The sequence below is a fragment of the Melanotaenia boesemani genome, chromosome 19 (assembly GCF_017639745.1).
Source record: "Melanotaenia boesemani isolate fMelBoe1 chromosome 19, fMelBoe1.pri, whole genome shotgun sequence".
Classification (NCBI taxonomy): domain Eukaryota; kingdom Metazoa; phylum Chordata; class Actinopteri; order Atheriniformes; family Melanotaeniidae; genus Melanotaenia; species Melanotaenia boesemani.
In genome coordinates this window covers 1,816,502-1,833,254 of record NC_055700.1, presented here as the reverse complement: position 1 = coordinate 1,833,254, position 16,753 = coordinate 1,816,502, and the positions used below count along the sequence as shown (strand labels likewise).

At 43.9% G+C, this 16,753-nt stretch overlaps 2 protein-coding genes across 3 annotated transcripts in view; one reads left to right on the top strand and one right to left on the bottom strand.

Moving 5' to 3' along the window:
- Positions 1–21: 21 nt before the first annotated feature.
- On the bottom strand, positions 22–6,239 carry ppwd1 (peptidylprolyl isomerase domain and WD repeat containing 1). Its single transcript, XM_041969459.1, has 11 exons — positions 5,797–6,239; positions 5,580–5,682; positions 4,546–4,649; positions 4,347–4,467; positions 3,809–4,256; positions 3,550–3,740; positions 2,448–2,637; positions 2,181–2,362; positions 2,030–2,111; positions 1,768–1,950; positions 22–213 (listed from the first exon to the last, which is right to left on the bottom strand). The coding sequence occupies exons 1-11, from the start codon at positions 5,984–5,986 to the stop codon at positions 70–72; spliced, it is 1,938 nt and encodes a 645-aa protein (XP_041825393.1). The 5' UTR covers positions 5,987–6,239; the 3' UTR covers positions 22–69.
- A 152-nt stretch (positions 6,240–6,391) lies between these two features.
- Positions 6,392–16,753, top strand: part of cwc27 (CWC27 spliceosome associated cyclophilin) — a 30,669-nt gene continuing 20,307 nt past the window's right edge. For both annotated transcript variants that reach the window (XM_041969462.1, XM_041969461.1), the window contains exons 1-10: positions 6,392–6,629; positions 6,843–6,939; positions 8,066–8,178; positions 8,260–8,403; positions 8,480–8,578; positions 8,652–8,755; positions 9,197–9,266; positions 9,842–9,921; positions 9,993–10,029; positions 10,103–10,278. In XM_041969462.1, coding sequence (XP_041825396.1) covers positions 6,588–6,629; positions 6,843–6,939; positions 8,066–8,178; positions 8,260–8,403; positions 8,480–8,578; positions 8,652–8,755; positions 9,197–9,266; positions 9,842–9,921; positions 9,993–10,029; positions 10,103–10,278 — 962 coding nt within the window. In that variant the 5' untranslated portion in view covers positions 6,392–6,587. The remainder of the gene's footprint in view (positions 6,630–6,842; positions 6,940–8,065; positions 8,179–8,259; positions 8,404–8,479; positions 8,579–8,651; positions 8,756–9,196; positions 9,267–9,841; positions 9,922–9,992; positions 10,030–10,102; positions 10,279–16,753) is intronic.

Here is a 16,753-nt window from a genome sequence, read left to right as displayed (position 1 = left end):
ATAGAAAATAAAAGTCAACTATTAGAAAACCAACAAGCTTCTTTAATAAATGATTAAAGTACACAGACGTCACTTTATGGTGATGTTGATGATGCTGATGTCCTCGTACGGTTTGTCCGTCTTCGGGTTCACTTTAGCGTTGGAGATGCGCTGGACCGCCTCCATGCCTTTCGTGCACCTTCCAAACACCGTGTGCTTGTTATCGAGCCAAGGCTGCAGGAAAATAAATACAGTAAATAGAAATCTAAACCAGCTTTAACTTGCTGTAGTTCTAGTTTTGTCGTGTGAAACTCAACAATTTCCACAAAATGTTCACGTCAGTGCAGAAAACATCCGATTAGACCCCAGCTGATCAGTTCCCTGAACTTTCAGCACAAAACTACATAAAACAAATAAAATAAATTCAACTAAAATATTCAGAATCGTGTAATTAAATAAAATGAAACAAAATAAAGTGAGATGAAAAAAAATGAAAATAGAATAACAAAAAATGTTAAAAAAAAGATTAAACAAAAAAAATTATACTAAAAATAAGAAAAATGGAAAAAAGGATAAAATAAAAATAAAATGATGAATGAAAATGAAACTAAAAAACTAGATTAAAAAAGTCAAATTATTTTTTATAAAATACTAAATCAAAAGAAATGAAAAGAAAAATAAAGTAAAATTAAATAATTTAAATAAAAAGGAAAATTAAAAAAAAAAGGGTTAAATAATAATGGAATAAAAAAAGTGAAAAATCAAATAAAATAATAAAAGAATGAAATGAAATATTGTGCTGCTGTAAGTTCAGACCAGGATCAGTCCAGCGTCTCCCTATGAAGGAAGCTGTTGCTGGACTTTAACCGGACCAGCTGGACTTTAACTGGACCAGCTGGACTTTAACTGGACCAGCTGGACTTGAACCGGACCAGCTGGACTTTAACTGGACCAGCTGGACTTTAACTGGACCTGTTGGGACTTTAACCGGACCAGCTTGACTTTAACTGGACCAGCTGGACTTTAACTGGACCTGTTGGACTTGAACCGGACCAGCTTGACTTTAACCGGACCAGCTGGACTTGAACAGGACCAGCTGGACTTTAACTGGACCTGTTGGGACTTGAACCGGACCAGCTGGACTTGAACCGGACCAGCTGGACTTGAACCGGACCAGCTGGACTTTAACTTGACCTGTTGGGACTTGAACCGGACCAGCTGGACTTTAACTGGACCTGTTGGGACTTGAACCAGACCAGCTGGACTTGAACCGGACCAGCTGGACTTTAACCGGACCAGCTGGACTTTAACTGGACCTGTTGGGACTTGAACCGGACCAGCTGGACTTTAACTGGACCTGTTGGGACTTGAACCGGACCAGCTGGACTTTAACTGGACCTGTTGGGACTTGAACCGGACCAGCTGGACTTGAACCGGACCAGCTGGACTTTAACCGGACCAGCTGGACTTGAACCGGACCAGCTGGACTTTAACTGGACCTGTTGGGACTTGAACCGGACCAGCTGGACTTGAACCGGACCAGCTGGACTTTAACTGGACCTGTTGGGACTTGAACCGGACCAGCTGGACTTTAACTGGACCTGTTGGGACTTGAACCGGACCAGCTGGACTTGAACCGGACCAGCTGGACTTTAACTGGACCTGTTGGGACTTGAACCGGACCAGCTGGACTTTAACTGGACCTGTTGGGACTTGAACCGGACCAGCTGGACTTTAACTGGACCTGTTGGGACTTGAACCGGACCTGCTGGTGATGAGGGAACTTACGGTGGGAACCACGGTGACAAAGAACTGGGACCCGTTGGTGGAGGGGCCGCCGTTGGCCATGCTCAGCGTGTAGGGGCGGTCGTGTCTCAGAGTGGCGTGGAACTCGTCCTCAAACTCGCCCCCCCAGATGCTCTCTCCCCCCATGCCGGTGCCTGTGGGGTCTCCCGTCTGGATCATGAAGCCCTGCAGCAGAGATGTGGAACATGTAGACCTGGAAGCTTTAAAGCGAAGGCTTCTGTCCCTGTCCGGGATAAAACGTCACCTTTATGACTCTGTGGAAGATGTGGCCGTTGTAGTAGCCGTTCCTGCTGTGAACGCAGAAGTTCTCCACCGTTTTGGGGCATCTAAAAACAAAATATAAAGTTATTGTTTGTGTATTCTGGGATGTCAGATGGTTCAGGGTGGGAACTTACTCCACGGGGAACAGCTTGATGTGGATGTCTCCCATGGTGGTGTGGATGATGGCGCTGTCAGACACTCTCTTGGGGCCCTCGGCCTGAGTCGCAGCCATCACCTCCTCCTTTGAAGGCTTCTCGTTGAAGATGTCTCTGTCCGAGTCGGCGCTCTTCGTGTCCTCGGGTTCCCTCTTCGTGAACTTTGAAGAGAAACAAAAAGCAGGATGGTCATGGAGAGAAAATGGGAAGCTGCTTCACCTCCACACGAAGGGGATATTGTCTCACCATGTAGAAGCGGTTCTTCTTGAAGGCGGTGCAGAAGATGGTGGGGTCCGGCTCCTCGCTCTGTAAGGCGGGGTTGTCCGAGGCCTTCATCTCTATGGTGGGAGCCACCGCCATGGCCTTGGCGATGCCCTGGAACAGACACAGCTGAACCACGCGGATGTTCTCCAGCTTCCCGAAGATCCGCACACACCTGGTGAAGAAAATCCACAACGGTGGTCTCTTTACACCAGAAGTCACCAACTTTCTACCTTTGTGCTTGTATACACTCCCTACACCGTCTGAGCATGCACATGTTCTGAAGGATCTTCTCCCAGACCTGGGTCAGGGCATCAGTCTGTGGAGGACGTGGCGAAGGTGGATGGACGAGACATGATGTCCCAGACGTGCTGGGCTGGATTCGGGTCTGGTGAACGAGCAGGCCAGTCCGCAGCATCGATGCCTTCATCATGCAGGAACTGCTGACTCGCTCCAGCCACATGAGGCCCAGCATGGTCCTGTATCAGAAGGAACCAGGTTCCACTGCAGCAGCATGTGGTCTGACAGTGGCTCTGAGGATCTCATCCCAGTCAGAGTACCTCTGGCTAGAACATGGAGGTCTGTGCGGCCCTCAAGGATCTGACTCCCCAGACCAACGCTGGCCCACTGCCAAACTGGTCCTGCTGGAGGATGCAGGCAGCAGAATGTTCTCCATGGCGTCTCCAGACTCTCTCATGTCTGTCACATGGTCTCCATGTGAACCTGCTCTCATCCATGAAGATCACAGGGAGCCGATCTGCTGGTCCTGGTGGTCTCTGGGCTGTGTAAACAGGACCTACTAGTGGACGTGGGTCCTCATATTACCTCATGGAGTTTGTTTCTGACAGTCTGAGCGGAAACATGAACATCTGTGGCTGCTGGAGGTCACTTAGTAAAACTGCAGAGCTCCTCCTGCACAGAGGAGCAGACAGCAGTCCTGCTGCTGGGTTGTTGTCCTCCTATAGTTAAACATTATGATCTTCCAGATCCTTGCTTGAACTGGTTAAAGTTGAACTCTTTTACACCACACAGCACCTTCAGTTACATGTCTGCATGTTTCCTTTATTTCCGTTTAAATCTGACCCACCTGTTGGTTTCCACATTGATGACTTTGATGCCCAGCATGGTCCCGTACAGAACAAAGTGGCCGGTCTCATCGAAGATGATGTTGGTGAGTCTGATCCCGTCCACCTTCTCCAGTTCTCTCTCCACAGCCATCCTCCTCCCAAACTCCATGTCGGGCAGCTGCTGCCTCATCTGCTGCAGCTCTGTGAACATCTGACGCACAGCAGCCATGAGCACAAGATTCACAACATCATCATCATCAGAGATGTGAGACATCTTACCGTTAGTGACTCGTCAAACACTCGCATCAGTTTTCCTGTGAGGAAGCGGAAGATCCTCACTTTCCTATCAGAAGCTATGGTGGCCATTTTCTTCCCGTCGGAGGAGAAGGCGAGGCTGGTGGGGTAGGTTTTATGTTTCGCAAATTCATACAAGTCGGTGTCCGTTTTGTATTCCCATTCCACATGCTTTGGGAACCTGAATTCATTTGGAAGGCCTGTCCAGTATTCCAGCATTCCTGCTTTGTCTGCAGACACAATGACTCTATATTTGGGATTCAGGCGAATTTGGGACAGCGGTGAAGAGTGCATTTTGTCAAAAATGTGAAGGGGCTCGTTGCTTCCTCTTCCATCATACACAAAGATCTTTCCTGTGGATTTTTCCGAACAAGCCACGGTGCAAATGGCATCCCCGGGGTTATAGATCCACTCACTCTGGCCTGGCTGAAAGCTGGACACAAGCCAGAGCAGGAAAACATCTGTCAGCTTCAGGTCTCTGTTTCCTTCACGCTCAAACTGCAACACTGAGGCTCAAACTCACCCCAACTTCAGCATATTGATCATGTCAAAGTTGACCACATCAAACACTTTCATGGCCTGATCGTCACCGACCGAGCAGAGAAGAGCTCCTTCCGCGCTGACGCCGATGCTTTCAATCACACCTGCACAAACAGAAACAACCTTCAGACTCATCCGGTGACATGCGCCCCCCCGCCTTCCCTCCAGGATTCAGCTCATACCAAGATGACTTCGAAAGTGTTTCACAAACTCTATTCCCTCGTCCTCCTTCTTCTTCCAGAACTTGACATGACCATCCTGGCTGGCGGTGATGATGAAATCTGTCCTGGAACAACAGAGTGGGTTCTGGTTTGACTGTTCTCTGTGTTCATGTGTCTGATACCTTCCACAACCCCAAGGTCGATTCTCATTCGCAAGATGCATTAAGGGTGATCCCACTGCGTAAATATATCTGATCCCATCCTGATAAAAAAACTACAATAGTTACCAGTGGGGGGGAAACCTGGTCCTTAAGTCCTGCAAGTTTTAGATGTTTCCCTGCTCCAACACACCTGATTCAAATCAAATGGATCCAACAGTCTATCAGGTTCTGCAGAGTGGCACCTTCATCTGAATCAAGTTTCCGGAGTAGGAAAACATCTAAAACTTGCAGCACGGTGGCCATCGAGGACCAGGGTAGGATAATACGTTATACACAAACACTAATAGTGAGTTCTCCTCTGAGACTTGGACGTGCATAAAAAATATAAGATGAATAAAGGAGAGTTAAAAAGACACAAGACCATTAAATTAAAAATTAAAAAACACCAATATAAAAACCCTGATCACATTGGCCCTAATTTATTTAAACAAACACGGAAATGAGAGCACATCTGATTGGAGGAGTTCAGTCCAGGTTTTAAGAGTTTAAGTATAACATTTTTATTTACTTATTTTTAAATCAGGACCTGGGTTCATGTGGTCTAAATACACAAGACATCTATTAAATGATTTGGTTTGGGATTTTACTTTAATTAAATCAACAGTTACTCAAATCAGAAACTGTATTTGAATGAATCTACACAGAATACAGAATATTTCAATCCAGATTGGTTGAGTCTAGCTAACTCAGTTTTACGCAGGACCTGGTCTAACTGGACGCTAATTTTAGCATACGAATTAGATAATTATGGTTTTAACCATTAATGGATTAAAGATGTGTCAGTGAACCCTCCTGTTAGGAAGTAGAGAGTCAGTTTTTCTTGTAGCTACTTACTTGGAACAAACTATGTGCGTGATGACGTCTCTATGCATGTAGCTCCGTTCATACATGGCAGCTGATGGAAGGTTATCCAAGTAAACACGCTCAAATTCAAGGACTAAGAAAAACAAAACAATGGGAACTTAGCAGGATTGTTGTTAGCGTGATTAGCATTTACTAGCAGGAGTTGCAGTTAATTGACAACTCTGCGAATTCAGCACCAGATACAAACCTTTTCGTTTCTTTGCCTTTGTGGCTTCGCTTGGCATGGGTCCAACCCAGTCGACCCCTTCTCCATCTCCATCTCCATCCTGGTCGTCATCAACTTTTCGTTTTAATTCCACATTGCTGTCAGACGCCGCCATTGCTACAAATCTACGGTCTGGTCCCTCTTTGTTTATGGTACTTCCGCTCCACTGCATTGGACTTCTGGGTTCCCAGACAAGTCTAACTTTTAATTGATCCGCTATAAGCGATTAAATTCAGCACATAATTTGCTGTTTTATTTTTGTCTTCGGGAAACATATTATAAATTTAGACAACATGACGTCGACTACTTAGTTTTTAACCCGAATGTTGTGGAACTAAACTGTACTGTTGTTTCTACGGTTATATTGTCATAGAACACTTGGATCAAACCAATATGTAACAATGGGGATACCTGTGTAAAAATAGATTTAGGTTAGGGTTTGTTTTGTCACCGATGTTTTTGCTGATTAATACACATGTGGTTAAACTCATACAAATGGTTAAATCGGAGTTACAGTTTCAAATGTTACGAACGCAAATAAACCAAGATATAATTAATATATTCATTCAGACTCCCCCACGCACTGAGACGTATACAATGCGCTCACATGAAACGCCAATATGGCTGTGGAAAGGAAAGTATGAAATTTGTCATATTTGAGAAACCCATTTTAATAAATATTAATTATCTGTGATTTATTTTTACGGAGTGGTAGACAGTGCAAAAGTAAAAACAAATTTCTTGTATTAAAAGACAACAAACCCAGCTGCAGAATGAGTAATATTTACATTCAAGAGCCACCAACAAATGGAAAGGTGAGTGAGATTTAAATTTCTACTTTATGAACGTTCAGTCTTTAATTTAGTTTCAAAACTTAAATTTAATTTATAATGTTGCGTACGCTAAGCTAACAATAGCTAGCTGTTGCTGTTTACGATGTTTTGTTGAGTAAAGTGTTGAACAAACGGACAAATAGTGTTTTATTTAACTTCATTGTTTATTTATTTAATATTAAATTATATTCTCAGGTCCTGTTGAAGACCTCAGCAGGTGAAATTGACATCGAGTTGTGGTCCAAAGAGGCTCCTAAAGCATGCAGGAATTTTGTGCAGTTGTGCATGGAAGGTAAGGATAACCTACCAGTTACAGAGTAAAACCATGAAAACCGATCACTGCTAGAAAAATCTCAACTCCAGAGTTTTATCTTCCAGAGAATCTTTATTTTCACACTGCATGCCAACAACTGTGCAGGGACAGTTTTACCATGTGCTGAGATTTATTGCTGCTTACATATTAATGAAAACAGTTTAGATTATTTCTATTGAGTCATCCATCGTTTATTTATAAATTGCATTGACAATAGAAAATAGGACTGGAGCAAATAGAGTAAAAAAGATAAGCAAAAAATGTCCAAATTAAAACTTTGAAAGAGCTTTCGAAAACCTGGAGAGCTATTGATCAAGACCATTTCAAAAAATGACAACATAGTCTGGCTGATGGGAAGAGAAATATTAAGAATCAAGACTTTTACATAGTGCTGTTGCCTCAATGACAGGGATCCTCAATCCTGGTGTCTTAAGCTCAGCACAAGTCTGAGTCTGACTCAGGTGCGTTGCTGCAGGGAAACTTCGAAAACCTGCATGAAACCAGCCCTTGAGGACCAGGATTGAGGATCCCTGCTCTGTGATTTGTCTGTTTATTTCCACAGTGGTGTTGTGATGCAACAGTCAGACTATCACTCATAGGTGTTGCCGGACCTCTAAATAAAAAGATGTCTGTGTGCTGGTATGATCTCAGGAGTTTTCCATCCAGCTGTGAGGAATAAGATGATATAACAGTAACAAGGACAGGAGACAGTTACTGTATCTTAGTAGAGCCCTTTACGTCTGACCACGCCCCCTGCACTCTCACATGAAGCACCTCATGTCTAAATGAAATAAAAATCAGTAATTAGGTCAAGATGAAACATTTTATGTTTCATAGTAGTTTAAGGAACTAGTATAACTACGTAATTTATTCAGTGTGAAAACTATGTTAGAAATAATTGAATTTATTTAATAATGGACACTGTGTTGATTTCTGTCTGCAGTAAAATCCTGAGCACAGACTGAAGAACTGTGTGTTAATCTCAGCTAGAATTTGCTTTAAATTCCCATAAAGCTGCAGTTGTTTTCCTGTATTTACTCTGCATCTGCTGCTGAATAGAAAGTAAAAAAAATGTTACGTCATGTTGTATTTTCAACACTTTCAGGTTACTACGACGGCACCATTTTCCACAGAGTGGTGCGAGAGTTCATCATTCAGGGGGGAGATCCGACGGGGACGGGGACCGGTGGAGAGTCCGTCTATGGACGGCCGTTCAAGGTCAGGCCGGTCTCCTTTATTTGTGTGGAGAAAACAGCTGATGTGTCTTTAAAACTTGAAGCATCTTTTCCAAACATGTAGGACGAGTTTCACTCCAGACTGCGCTTCAATCGGAGGGGCTTGGTTGCCATGGCGAACGCGGGGCCGCATGATAACAGCAGTCAGTTTTTCTTCACGTTGGGACGAGCAGATGAGCTCAACAACAAGCACACCATATTTGGGAAGGTAACTTTCTGTTGCAAACACACAGCATGGTTCCTCTGTGCTGCGTTCAGGGACCAGAACGTGTGTTTACTTCCAGGTGACTGGAGACACGGTTTATAACATGCTGAGATTAGCAGACGTGGAATGTGATGCTGATGAAAGACCTCTGAAACCCCACAAGATCAGAACCACCGAGGTATTTGATTTATTTCACATTCTTGCTGTTTACTAATCAGTTTGTTTTTAACCCAGAGATGTTCGTCTCACAGGTGCTGCATTCCCCGTTTGACGACATCGAGCCTCGGGACACCAGGAAAGCAAAGAAAGAGAAAGAAAAAGAGGAGGGAAAGAAATCCCAGTCAAAAGCCACAAAGTGGGTCGACTTCATCTTTATTTTCTCTTTTCAGCTCCGTCTTTCTCTTTAGTCGGAAGATGCGAGTGATGATTAGGAATGGGAGTTAAAAACCGGTTCCTGATTTTCCAAAGCATTGGAATCGTGAACCAGTAGGTTTATCGATCACGGCTTCATTTCGTTCAGAAACAGAACAAACTCTGTGCAGGAAAGAGCAGTAATAGCAACAGATCTACATCCTCGTGTGGAGGAGTCTGCAGCCTAATCACTACTCTGCTCCAGGCTGGTGGATGAAAGTGTATCCTTCCTCCACCTGCGGGTGGGGTACCAGTCCGGGCTGTGTGTGCCGATACACCAAACAGCAGCTCAGAGTTCCCACCTTTTCAGAGGGTTGTGTTTACTGTGTGTGTTGTTGGTATTAAGAGTTCAGCATCTACAGGGTTTTTATTTTTTTATTTTTAGGAACTTCAGTCTGTTATCATTTGGAGAGGAAGCTGAGGAAGAGGAGGAGATGGTGAACCAAGTCAGTCAGGTACTGAACTGTTGTATCGGTGCTCTGACATTCAGGTAAACATCAAAACTACAAACAGTTTGTAATCAAACACATTTTAAGGCGCATGTCATCCACTCGGTGGCGTCTATCAGGTGAATACACTCTGGGGATGATCTGGATGTTTTAAGGATTCTTTGTTCTGGGAAGATGGAGATAATTTGGCCATTAACAATAAAAATGAAAATGGCTTGGTGGAGGTCTGCGCTCCGAGTGCTTCTAGTTCCTCCTGTTTATATGAAGAGGTACGAGCGTGTGTATGTGTGTGTGTGTGTGTTAGTCTATAACTGCAGGTACATGCTTACAAGAGGATTAAAAGCATGATGAATGTCCTCTTATGGTAAATTTAGAAATGAATAAAAAAATTGTGATTAATTGTGAATAAATATATTTTCTATCCGGACATAAACAACAGAACGTCGGCTTCATCAGGAGTTCTGCGTGTTCTAAAATAAAGGGTGTTTTCATTAAAGCAAAACAGAATTTAAAGCAAATAAAAGTTGAAATTATTATAAAAAGGCAAATAAATGTTGTTTTCTTTGTTCCTGTTTCTTCAGACATTTAAGGGGAAAAGTAAAAGCAGCCACGACCTCCTGAAAGACGACCCCAGACTCAGCTCCGTCCCCGCCGTGGAGAAGTAAGTCCACGCTGAGACATGAGCCGGTCGTCTCGTCTAGTTTTAATATTAACCTGAGTTTTTCCTTCCAGGACAAAGAAGAAAAGGAAATCTGGGAATCCAGCTGACGTGAGTCAAACAGGAAGTTTCTAAGTCAGATTCACTGATTCTTCAGTTTCATGATGGGCTGTTTTTTTTCCAGCCAGATGAGGCAGATGATAACGTGGAGGATGACGAGGATCCGGATGAAGAATACGACGCAGAGAAGAACGAGAAGATGAGAGAGCTCATCAGCAAGAAGCTGCAGAAAGAAAAAGGTGGAGAGAAGACGGCAGAACTGGATGAGGAGGAGGAGCGAGGGAAGAAGAGCAGCCGCAGGTACGACTTCATCTCATCTTCCTGCTCGCTGCTGTGCTCACAAACGCTGGTTTAAGCTGTAATACAGCGGGATGACCTGAGGGGGGCGCTGTAGGACTGTTTGATATGTTAAACCTGATGAGTGGCCCATGGGAGTAAAACGTTAAAACTTTATTTTTATTTCTGAGAGGAGATACTCTCCTTGTCATCTCTACATTACATCTTAATTTGAAAAGAAAAATTATTGGTCCGTGTTGCATGAAGGGTTTTTAAAATCTAATTAGTCTAAAAAATCCTGATAAATTCAGCTTAAATTGATGTCAGACAACCGAAGGCTTTACATTAAAGTATCTGTGATTGGTTTGAACCCCACGTGGACCTAATGATAACATCCTCTGACCACATGAAGGCTGTGACATGAATATTTAGACAGCCTCTGGGCCGAGACTAAAACAATCATTAGCATGTCTTCATTTTAATTCTGCTTCTCTGTGGCTGCAGAGGCCCTTTAAACATGCATGTTTTGTCTGGTGGTTTCTCTGATGGGGTTGTGGTTGCTTTGCCAAACATCTTTGATGCACAAAGGAGTTTGAAATGCTGCCTGTTCCTTATTCAGCTGAAGCACACTTTCTTTGTCATCAGACCCCCACTGCAGGAGGGAGCAGGGGAGGTGGGGGAACACACACTGCCTTGTGTTTAGGTAAAATTAAACTTGAACTACTTCTTAGCGTGTTCTCCTCCCCTCAAGCTGTTCATCATCGTATGTTCAGGAATCACAAGCTCTCCCAGTTTCATCAGGGAAATACACAAGTTCATCCGTCCGTCCGTCCGTCCATCCATCCGTCCGTCCATCCATCCGTCCATCCATCCATCCGTCCATACTTTCATCCTTCCATCCATCCATCCATCCATCCGTCCATCCATACATCCATCTATCCATCCATCCTTCAATCCATCCGTCCATCCATCCGTCCGTCCGTCCGTCCGTCCATCCATCCATCCGTCCATCCATACATCCATCTATCCATCCATCCTTCAATCCATCCATCCATCCATCCATCCATACATCCATCCATCCATCTATCCATCCATCCATCCATCCTTCCATCCATCCTTCCATCCATCCATCCATACATCCATCCATCCATCCATCCATCCATACATCCATCCATCCATCTATCCATCCATACATCCATCCATCCATCCATCCATCCATCCATCCATCCATCCATCCATCCATCCACCCATCCATCCATCCATCCATCCATCCACCCATCCATCCATCCATCCATCCATCCATCCATCCATCCATCCACCCACCCACCCACCCACCCATCCATCCATCCATCCATCCATCCATACATCCATCCATCTGTCCGTCCGTGCTTCCTTTTCTCAAACGTGGTTTTCTTTGCTTTCATCACAGTCCAGTTCCTCCCTGCTCCCCTTGTTACGTGCACACACCACAAGCACACACACGTTGTAGCCCACTGGACCAACATCAGTAGACCGGCGATTGGAAGCAGGAATGTTGGCACCAGCAGCGGTTGGAGGAAACTGTGTGTGTGGAGGGAAGGTGAGAGTGTGTGAGGCAGCATCAGTGTAAGAATGACCCGTGGAAAACGGAGACGGATTTGTCCGTCCTCTGACTTTGCGGCTGCGGAGCGGCCGGTTATCTGTCCGAGCAGGTAGCCCTCACCACACGTGATGAGCGTACCCCCCTCTCATTAGTGCTAATGGGATAAGGAGCGGCCCAGTCAGGTATGTGTGTGTTTGGCCTGACTGACAACCAGCTCGATGCAGGCAGACTGTAGTATATTAAACACAAGCGCAGATTGTTTTGCTACTGGAACTGTAACCCAACACAGCGGTTTGTCTTGGCAGGAGATCAGAGAGCAGCCTGGTAGGTACAGTGTTAGTCCAGGACAAAGGGGGCATTGTTGCAGGGCTGCAGTGGAGCCAGAAAACCTTATGAGGTGGCAGAAGGAGACCAGTGCTCTCAGAAGCTGAAGTGTTGTTATTATTTAGCTGTGGTACATATCTGTAGGTTATGTGCAGGCGTGGCTGCTGTCTGGGTCATCAGGAGGAGTTTAAACTTTCCTGGTTTACCACATTTAAAATATGTACGTTGTGTGTTCATCTACGCTCTGGTGTGAGAGTTTGAACAGCTGAAATGTCACATTCAAAGTCCCTGAAATCCCCTTTCCTCCATCCTGATGCTCAGGTTGAACTTCAAGTCGTCTTCACCATGTCTACGTGACTGCATGCTGCCGCGTGATTGGCTGGTTGGATATCGGTGTTAACAGGAAGTGGAACAGGTGGAGCTGATGAAGCTGATTGAGGCTTATGCATTTTACATTTTCTCTATCTAATAATTAATCTTAACGTCATAGTTTTCTTATTGTGTTCATATTATGTCCAGCGTAGCCTTTAAATTTAATTAAACTATATATTTGCTGGTTTATTAATGTTGATGATTGGATCTCTACTGGACTTAAAAATTAAACAGTATTGGACTTTATATACAGGAAAAATCTGCCGTTTCCTCAGCTACCAGTTCTTTGTTTAAACTCCGAACACAATGCTTCATGCTTTGTGCATGGAGGGGGGGCGGGGGTTAGGAAGTTTGATGCTTCGACTTCTTTTTGCTTTAAAATCTGCAAAACTCTTTTTTTCTACAGTCACTGATTGAATAATTGCTTGACAAAATATGTTTGTAGCTTTTAGATTTAATCCCAGTTCTGTTAGTAAGTGTAGTAGTAGTATAAAAAGAGGCCACCTAAAGGTCCAGTGTGTGGAATTACTGAAGATGGGTAAAGCGCAGTCCAATTCAAATCCTGTTTTATTTATAAAAAACTTTAAAACAAACACTCTGGACCAAAGTGCTGCACAGAAATTTAAATAAAGCCACAAATAAGAGCAGACATGTGACATAAAATAAGATAAAACACATTAAAACAGCCGTTCATCACACAATAAAGCAACAGTTGAGTGTATGGTGGCCGTCAGTGGCCAAAATTCTTTCAGACATAAAGAACTTTTCATGTGGGAGTGGCCTCAGGTGCAGCGATGACTGTACTGCAGGTAACTACAGGTGTACTATCTTCTTCTATGGTGCTTTTAAGGTGTGACTCATCCAGAATGGTGCTCTAGCTCAGCTGCCATGTATGTGGACCCAAATTAAGTAGATAAAAATGGTTCATTCTAAGAGAATTAAAAAACACAGCAGGTACTTTAGTAAGTGCTTAAATACCAATAGAAACACAGTTTTTAATGATAGAAGACATTTTTCTTTAGTTACGTGCTGCACCTGTAAGGTCGGCATTGGGGTGTTGGTCTCAGTGGCGCTCCGCTCTGCCACCGTTGCTTTGCGAGGGGCTTCCAGGCTGCTCTCTGGTCCTGATGAGGATGCTCAGCGTTTATCTGTGTGCGTGTGGACGGCAGATCTCTGGCGTCTGCAACAAGCTGAAAGTACAAATTACTGGTACTCGCAGTCCAGCCTGCAGAGGAAACCGTGAGATTAGGAGTCTCCCTGAACCCCAGATGGTTCCACATCAGGGCTTCACCACCTGACCTACCAGACCATCTTCCGCTGCTAGATGCCATGACGAAAATAAAAAGGTTCAGACTCTCGGAGCAGATCCAGTTCGATGGTTTCTGTAATTCAGAAGCTTCTACTGATCAAGGCTCTGTGTGCGTGGTTGGAAGTAGGCCTCTGTGGAGGAGGGTGTCTGCGGTAGCCGCCGCTTTTGTTAAAGTCGACGGAGCATGACGGGAGAAGAAAACGCTTCCATATGGCTGTGGGACAGAGTGGGAGTGGGTTCTGCCAGCCGGACCCGACTCCCTCTGCTGGTTCGGCCCAGAGATCAGGACACAACGGACTTCCTGTAATTCACATCACCTCATCATTTACCTGATGGAGCCACCAATCACCTTTATGGTCCCAGCTTAATGAATGAGAAGTCTGGCTCAGGTTTGTGTGTGTGTGTGTGTGTGTGTTAGCTTCTTCTGGTCCTGTTCTGGACCAGAAGTCCTCACATAGATTAAGACTCACGTCTCTGGGTTTCTGGAGGTTTTTATTAGCAGTCATATCAAGCAGGTAACATTACAGGTGTCACTGCAGGTCACATGACATTCACACCCATGCTTGTCTGGATTTATAAAGTTTTATAAAGCTAAAGTTAACGTCTGCTCTGTGAGGAGATATCATTATTTCTACTCTGTACAGCAGATTTACTGTCGACGTTTTCACCAGCCGGAGCACCAGAGAGCAAATAGAAACCATGACAACACGTCCCACCCGACTCCACTTTTATTCTTTTATTATTCTAACCAACATTCAGAGTTTCAGAAGGACGAAGAACCGAGGAAACACCAGAGGCTGGAAGATCAGGAAGTTAGGAAAACCTGAGACGATACGCCAGAATAAAATAATAATATAAAAAATAAGCTAGTGAGCTAAAATTACACTGAAATGAAGTTTATTTAACAAAAAATAAAGATATCTAATTGTTTGTGTTTTTAAAGTCAAGAACACAAATGATTATTTTATTATTATTCTTCAGTTTAAGGTAAGTTTAGCTTTGAAAACAGATATAAAACTAGATAATAAAGTCACTTTAACAACAAAGTTAACAGATAAATAAAAAATAAAAAATAAAAATGGATAAATAACAAGACAAAAGATAATTGCAATTAATAATTAAGTAATGAAAACAGCAAAAATACAAACTTCACTAAAACAAATAAATAAATAACTTGAATATAAAAAGAATGAATCATCAAAATAAATTAAATTAAAACTTTACTAAAAAATAGAGAAGCAAATTAAAATAAAACGATTAAATACAAACAAAAACTTAACAAAAGCAAAAAATAATATTATTTTTTGTATTAAAATAAAAGAGTTAAGTAATTAAAAAGTACTGAAATAAATAAATACATAAAAAATAAACAACTTTATATCAACTTTTTAAATAATGAATCATTAAAATAAAAAATAATCAAAATATTACCAAAAAGTTTAAATCAAAGGGAAAATGTAAAATAAAGTAAACAAACCAGAACCAGGTGCATCTTTTCTTCTTCTTCTTCTTCTGTGGCTGCCGCTCCGCTAGGCCAGCCGCCGTGTGGGGGGGTCGGTAATTACCCGGCCGCCCCGACGGCGTGTCGCCGCGTATTAACTGGCTGCACCTGTCTCTTGTCATCGGTCAAACCCGCCGCCTTCTCAGAAAAAGGTTGCAGAGATCAGGAAAGCTCTGAGGGCCGCGCTTGTGCAGGAAACTGTGAGATGAGTTCTGCAGTAACTCATATTATCAACTCCTCTCTAAAGTCCGGTGTCTTTCCTTCTGCCTTCAAGCAAGCTCGGGTTACCCCGCTGCTGAAGAAACCCACACTCAACCCAGCCCAGGTTGAAAACTACCGGCCGGTCTCACTGCTTCCATTCATGTCAAAATTACTAGAGCGTGCCGTCTTCAGTCAGGTCTCACAGTTCCTCCAAGACAACAACCTGTTAGATCCATATCAATCTGGATATAGGCAAGGTCACTCTACTGAAACTGCTCTCCTGTCAGTTACAGATTCCCTACGGGTTGCCAGATCCACTGGTCAATCCTCAGTCCTTATACTGCTGGACCTGTCGGCTGCCTTTGACACTGTCAACCATCATATACTGTTCTCCAAACTCTTAGAGCTTGGCATCTCAGGATCTGTCCTCTCGTGGTTTACATCCTACCTCACAGGGAGATCATTCAAAGTATCTTGGCGAGGGGGCGTGTCCAGATCACATGGGCTGACAACAGGGGTGCCTCAGGGCTCGGTGCTCGGCCCTCTTCTCTTTTCCCTATACACCTCCTCACTCGGTGCATCATTAGCTCTCATGGTTTCTCCTACCACTGCTATGCAGATGACACTCAGCTTTTCCTTTCTTTCCCACCTGATGACACAACGTCTCAATGTGAATATCAGCATGTTGCTGATATCTCCGCATGAATGAAGGATCGCCACCTTCAGCTAAATCTGTCCAAGACTGAGCTTATTGTCTTCCCAGCCAATCCTTCTTTACCGCCACAGATAAGTGTGCAGCTTGACTCAATCACACTAGTGCCTACATCTTCTACCACGAATCTTGGTGTCATGGTAGACAACCAGCTGACCTTTAAGGACCATGTTGCCTCGGTTTCCCGGTCTTGCCGATTTGCTCTACAACATCAGGAGGATCAGACCCTACCTGACTGAACACACGACCCAGCTCCTGGTCCAGGCTCTGGTCATTTCACGCATTGACTACTGCAACTCCTTACTGGCTGGCCTGCCTGCATGCTCAGTTAAACCTCTGCAGATGATCCAGAACGCAGCAGCACGTCTGGTCTTCAACCAGCCCAAAAGAGCTCATGTCACTCCACTGCTAATCGCTCTCCACTGGCTTCCAGTTGCAGCGCATCAGATTCAAAGCTCTGCTTCTGGCTTACAAAACAATAACCCAAACGGCTCCTGT

What these genes read in the sequence shown, in the direction of transcription:
- ppwd1 (XM_041969459.1), bottom strand. Translation starts at nt 5,986, where the DNA reads ATGCAGTGGAGCGGAAGTACCATAAACAAAGAGGGACCAGACCGTAGA. An exon ending in TGTTTGACGAGTCACTAACG is followed by an intron (nt 3,741 to 3,808) that starts GTAAGATGTCTC and finishes GCTGTGCGTCAG; the next exon opens with ATGTTCACAGAGCTGCAGCA. An exon ending in ATCAAGCTGTTCCCCGTGGA is followed by an intron (nt 2,112 to 2,180) that starts GTAAGTTCCCAC and finishes TTTTGTTTTTAG; the next exon opens with ATGCCCCAAAACGGTGGAGA.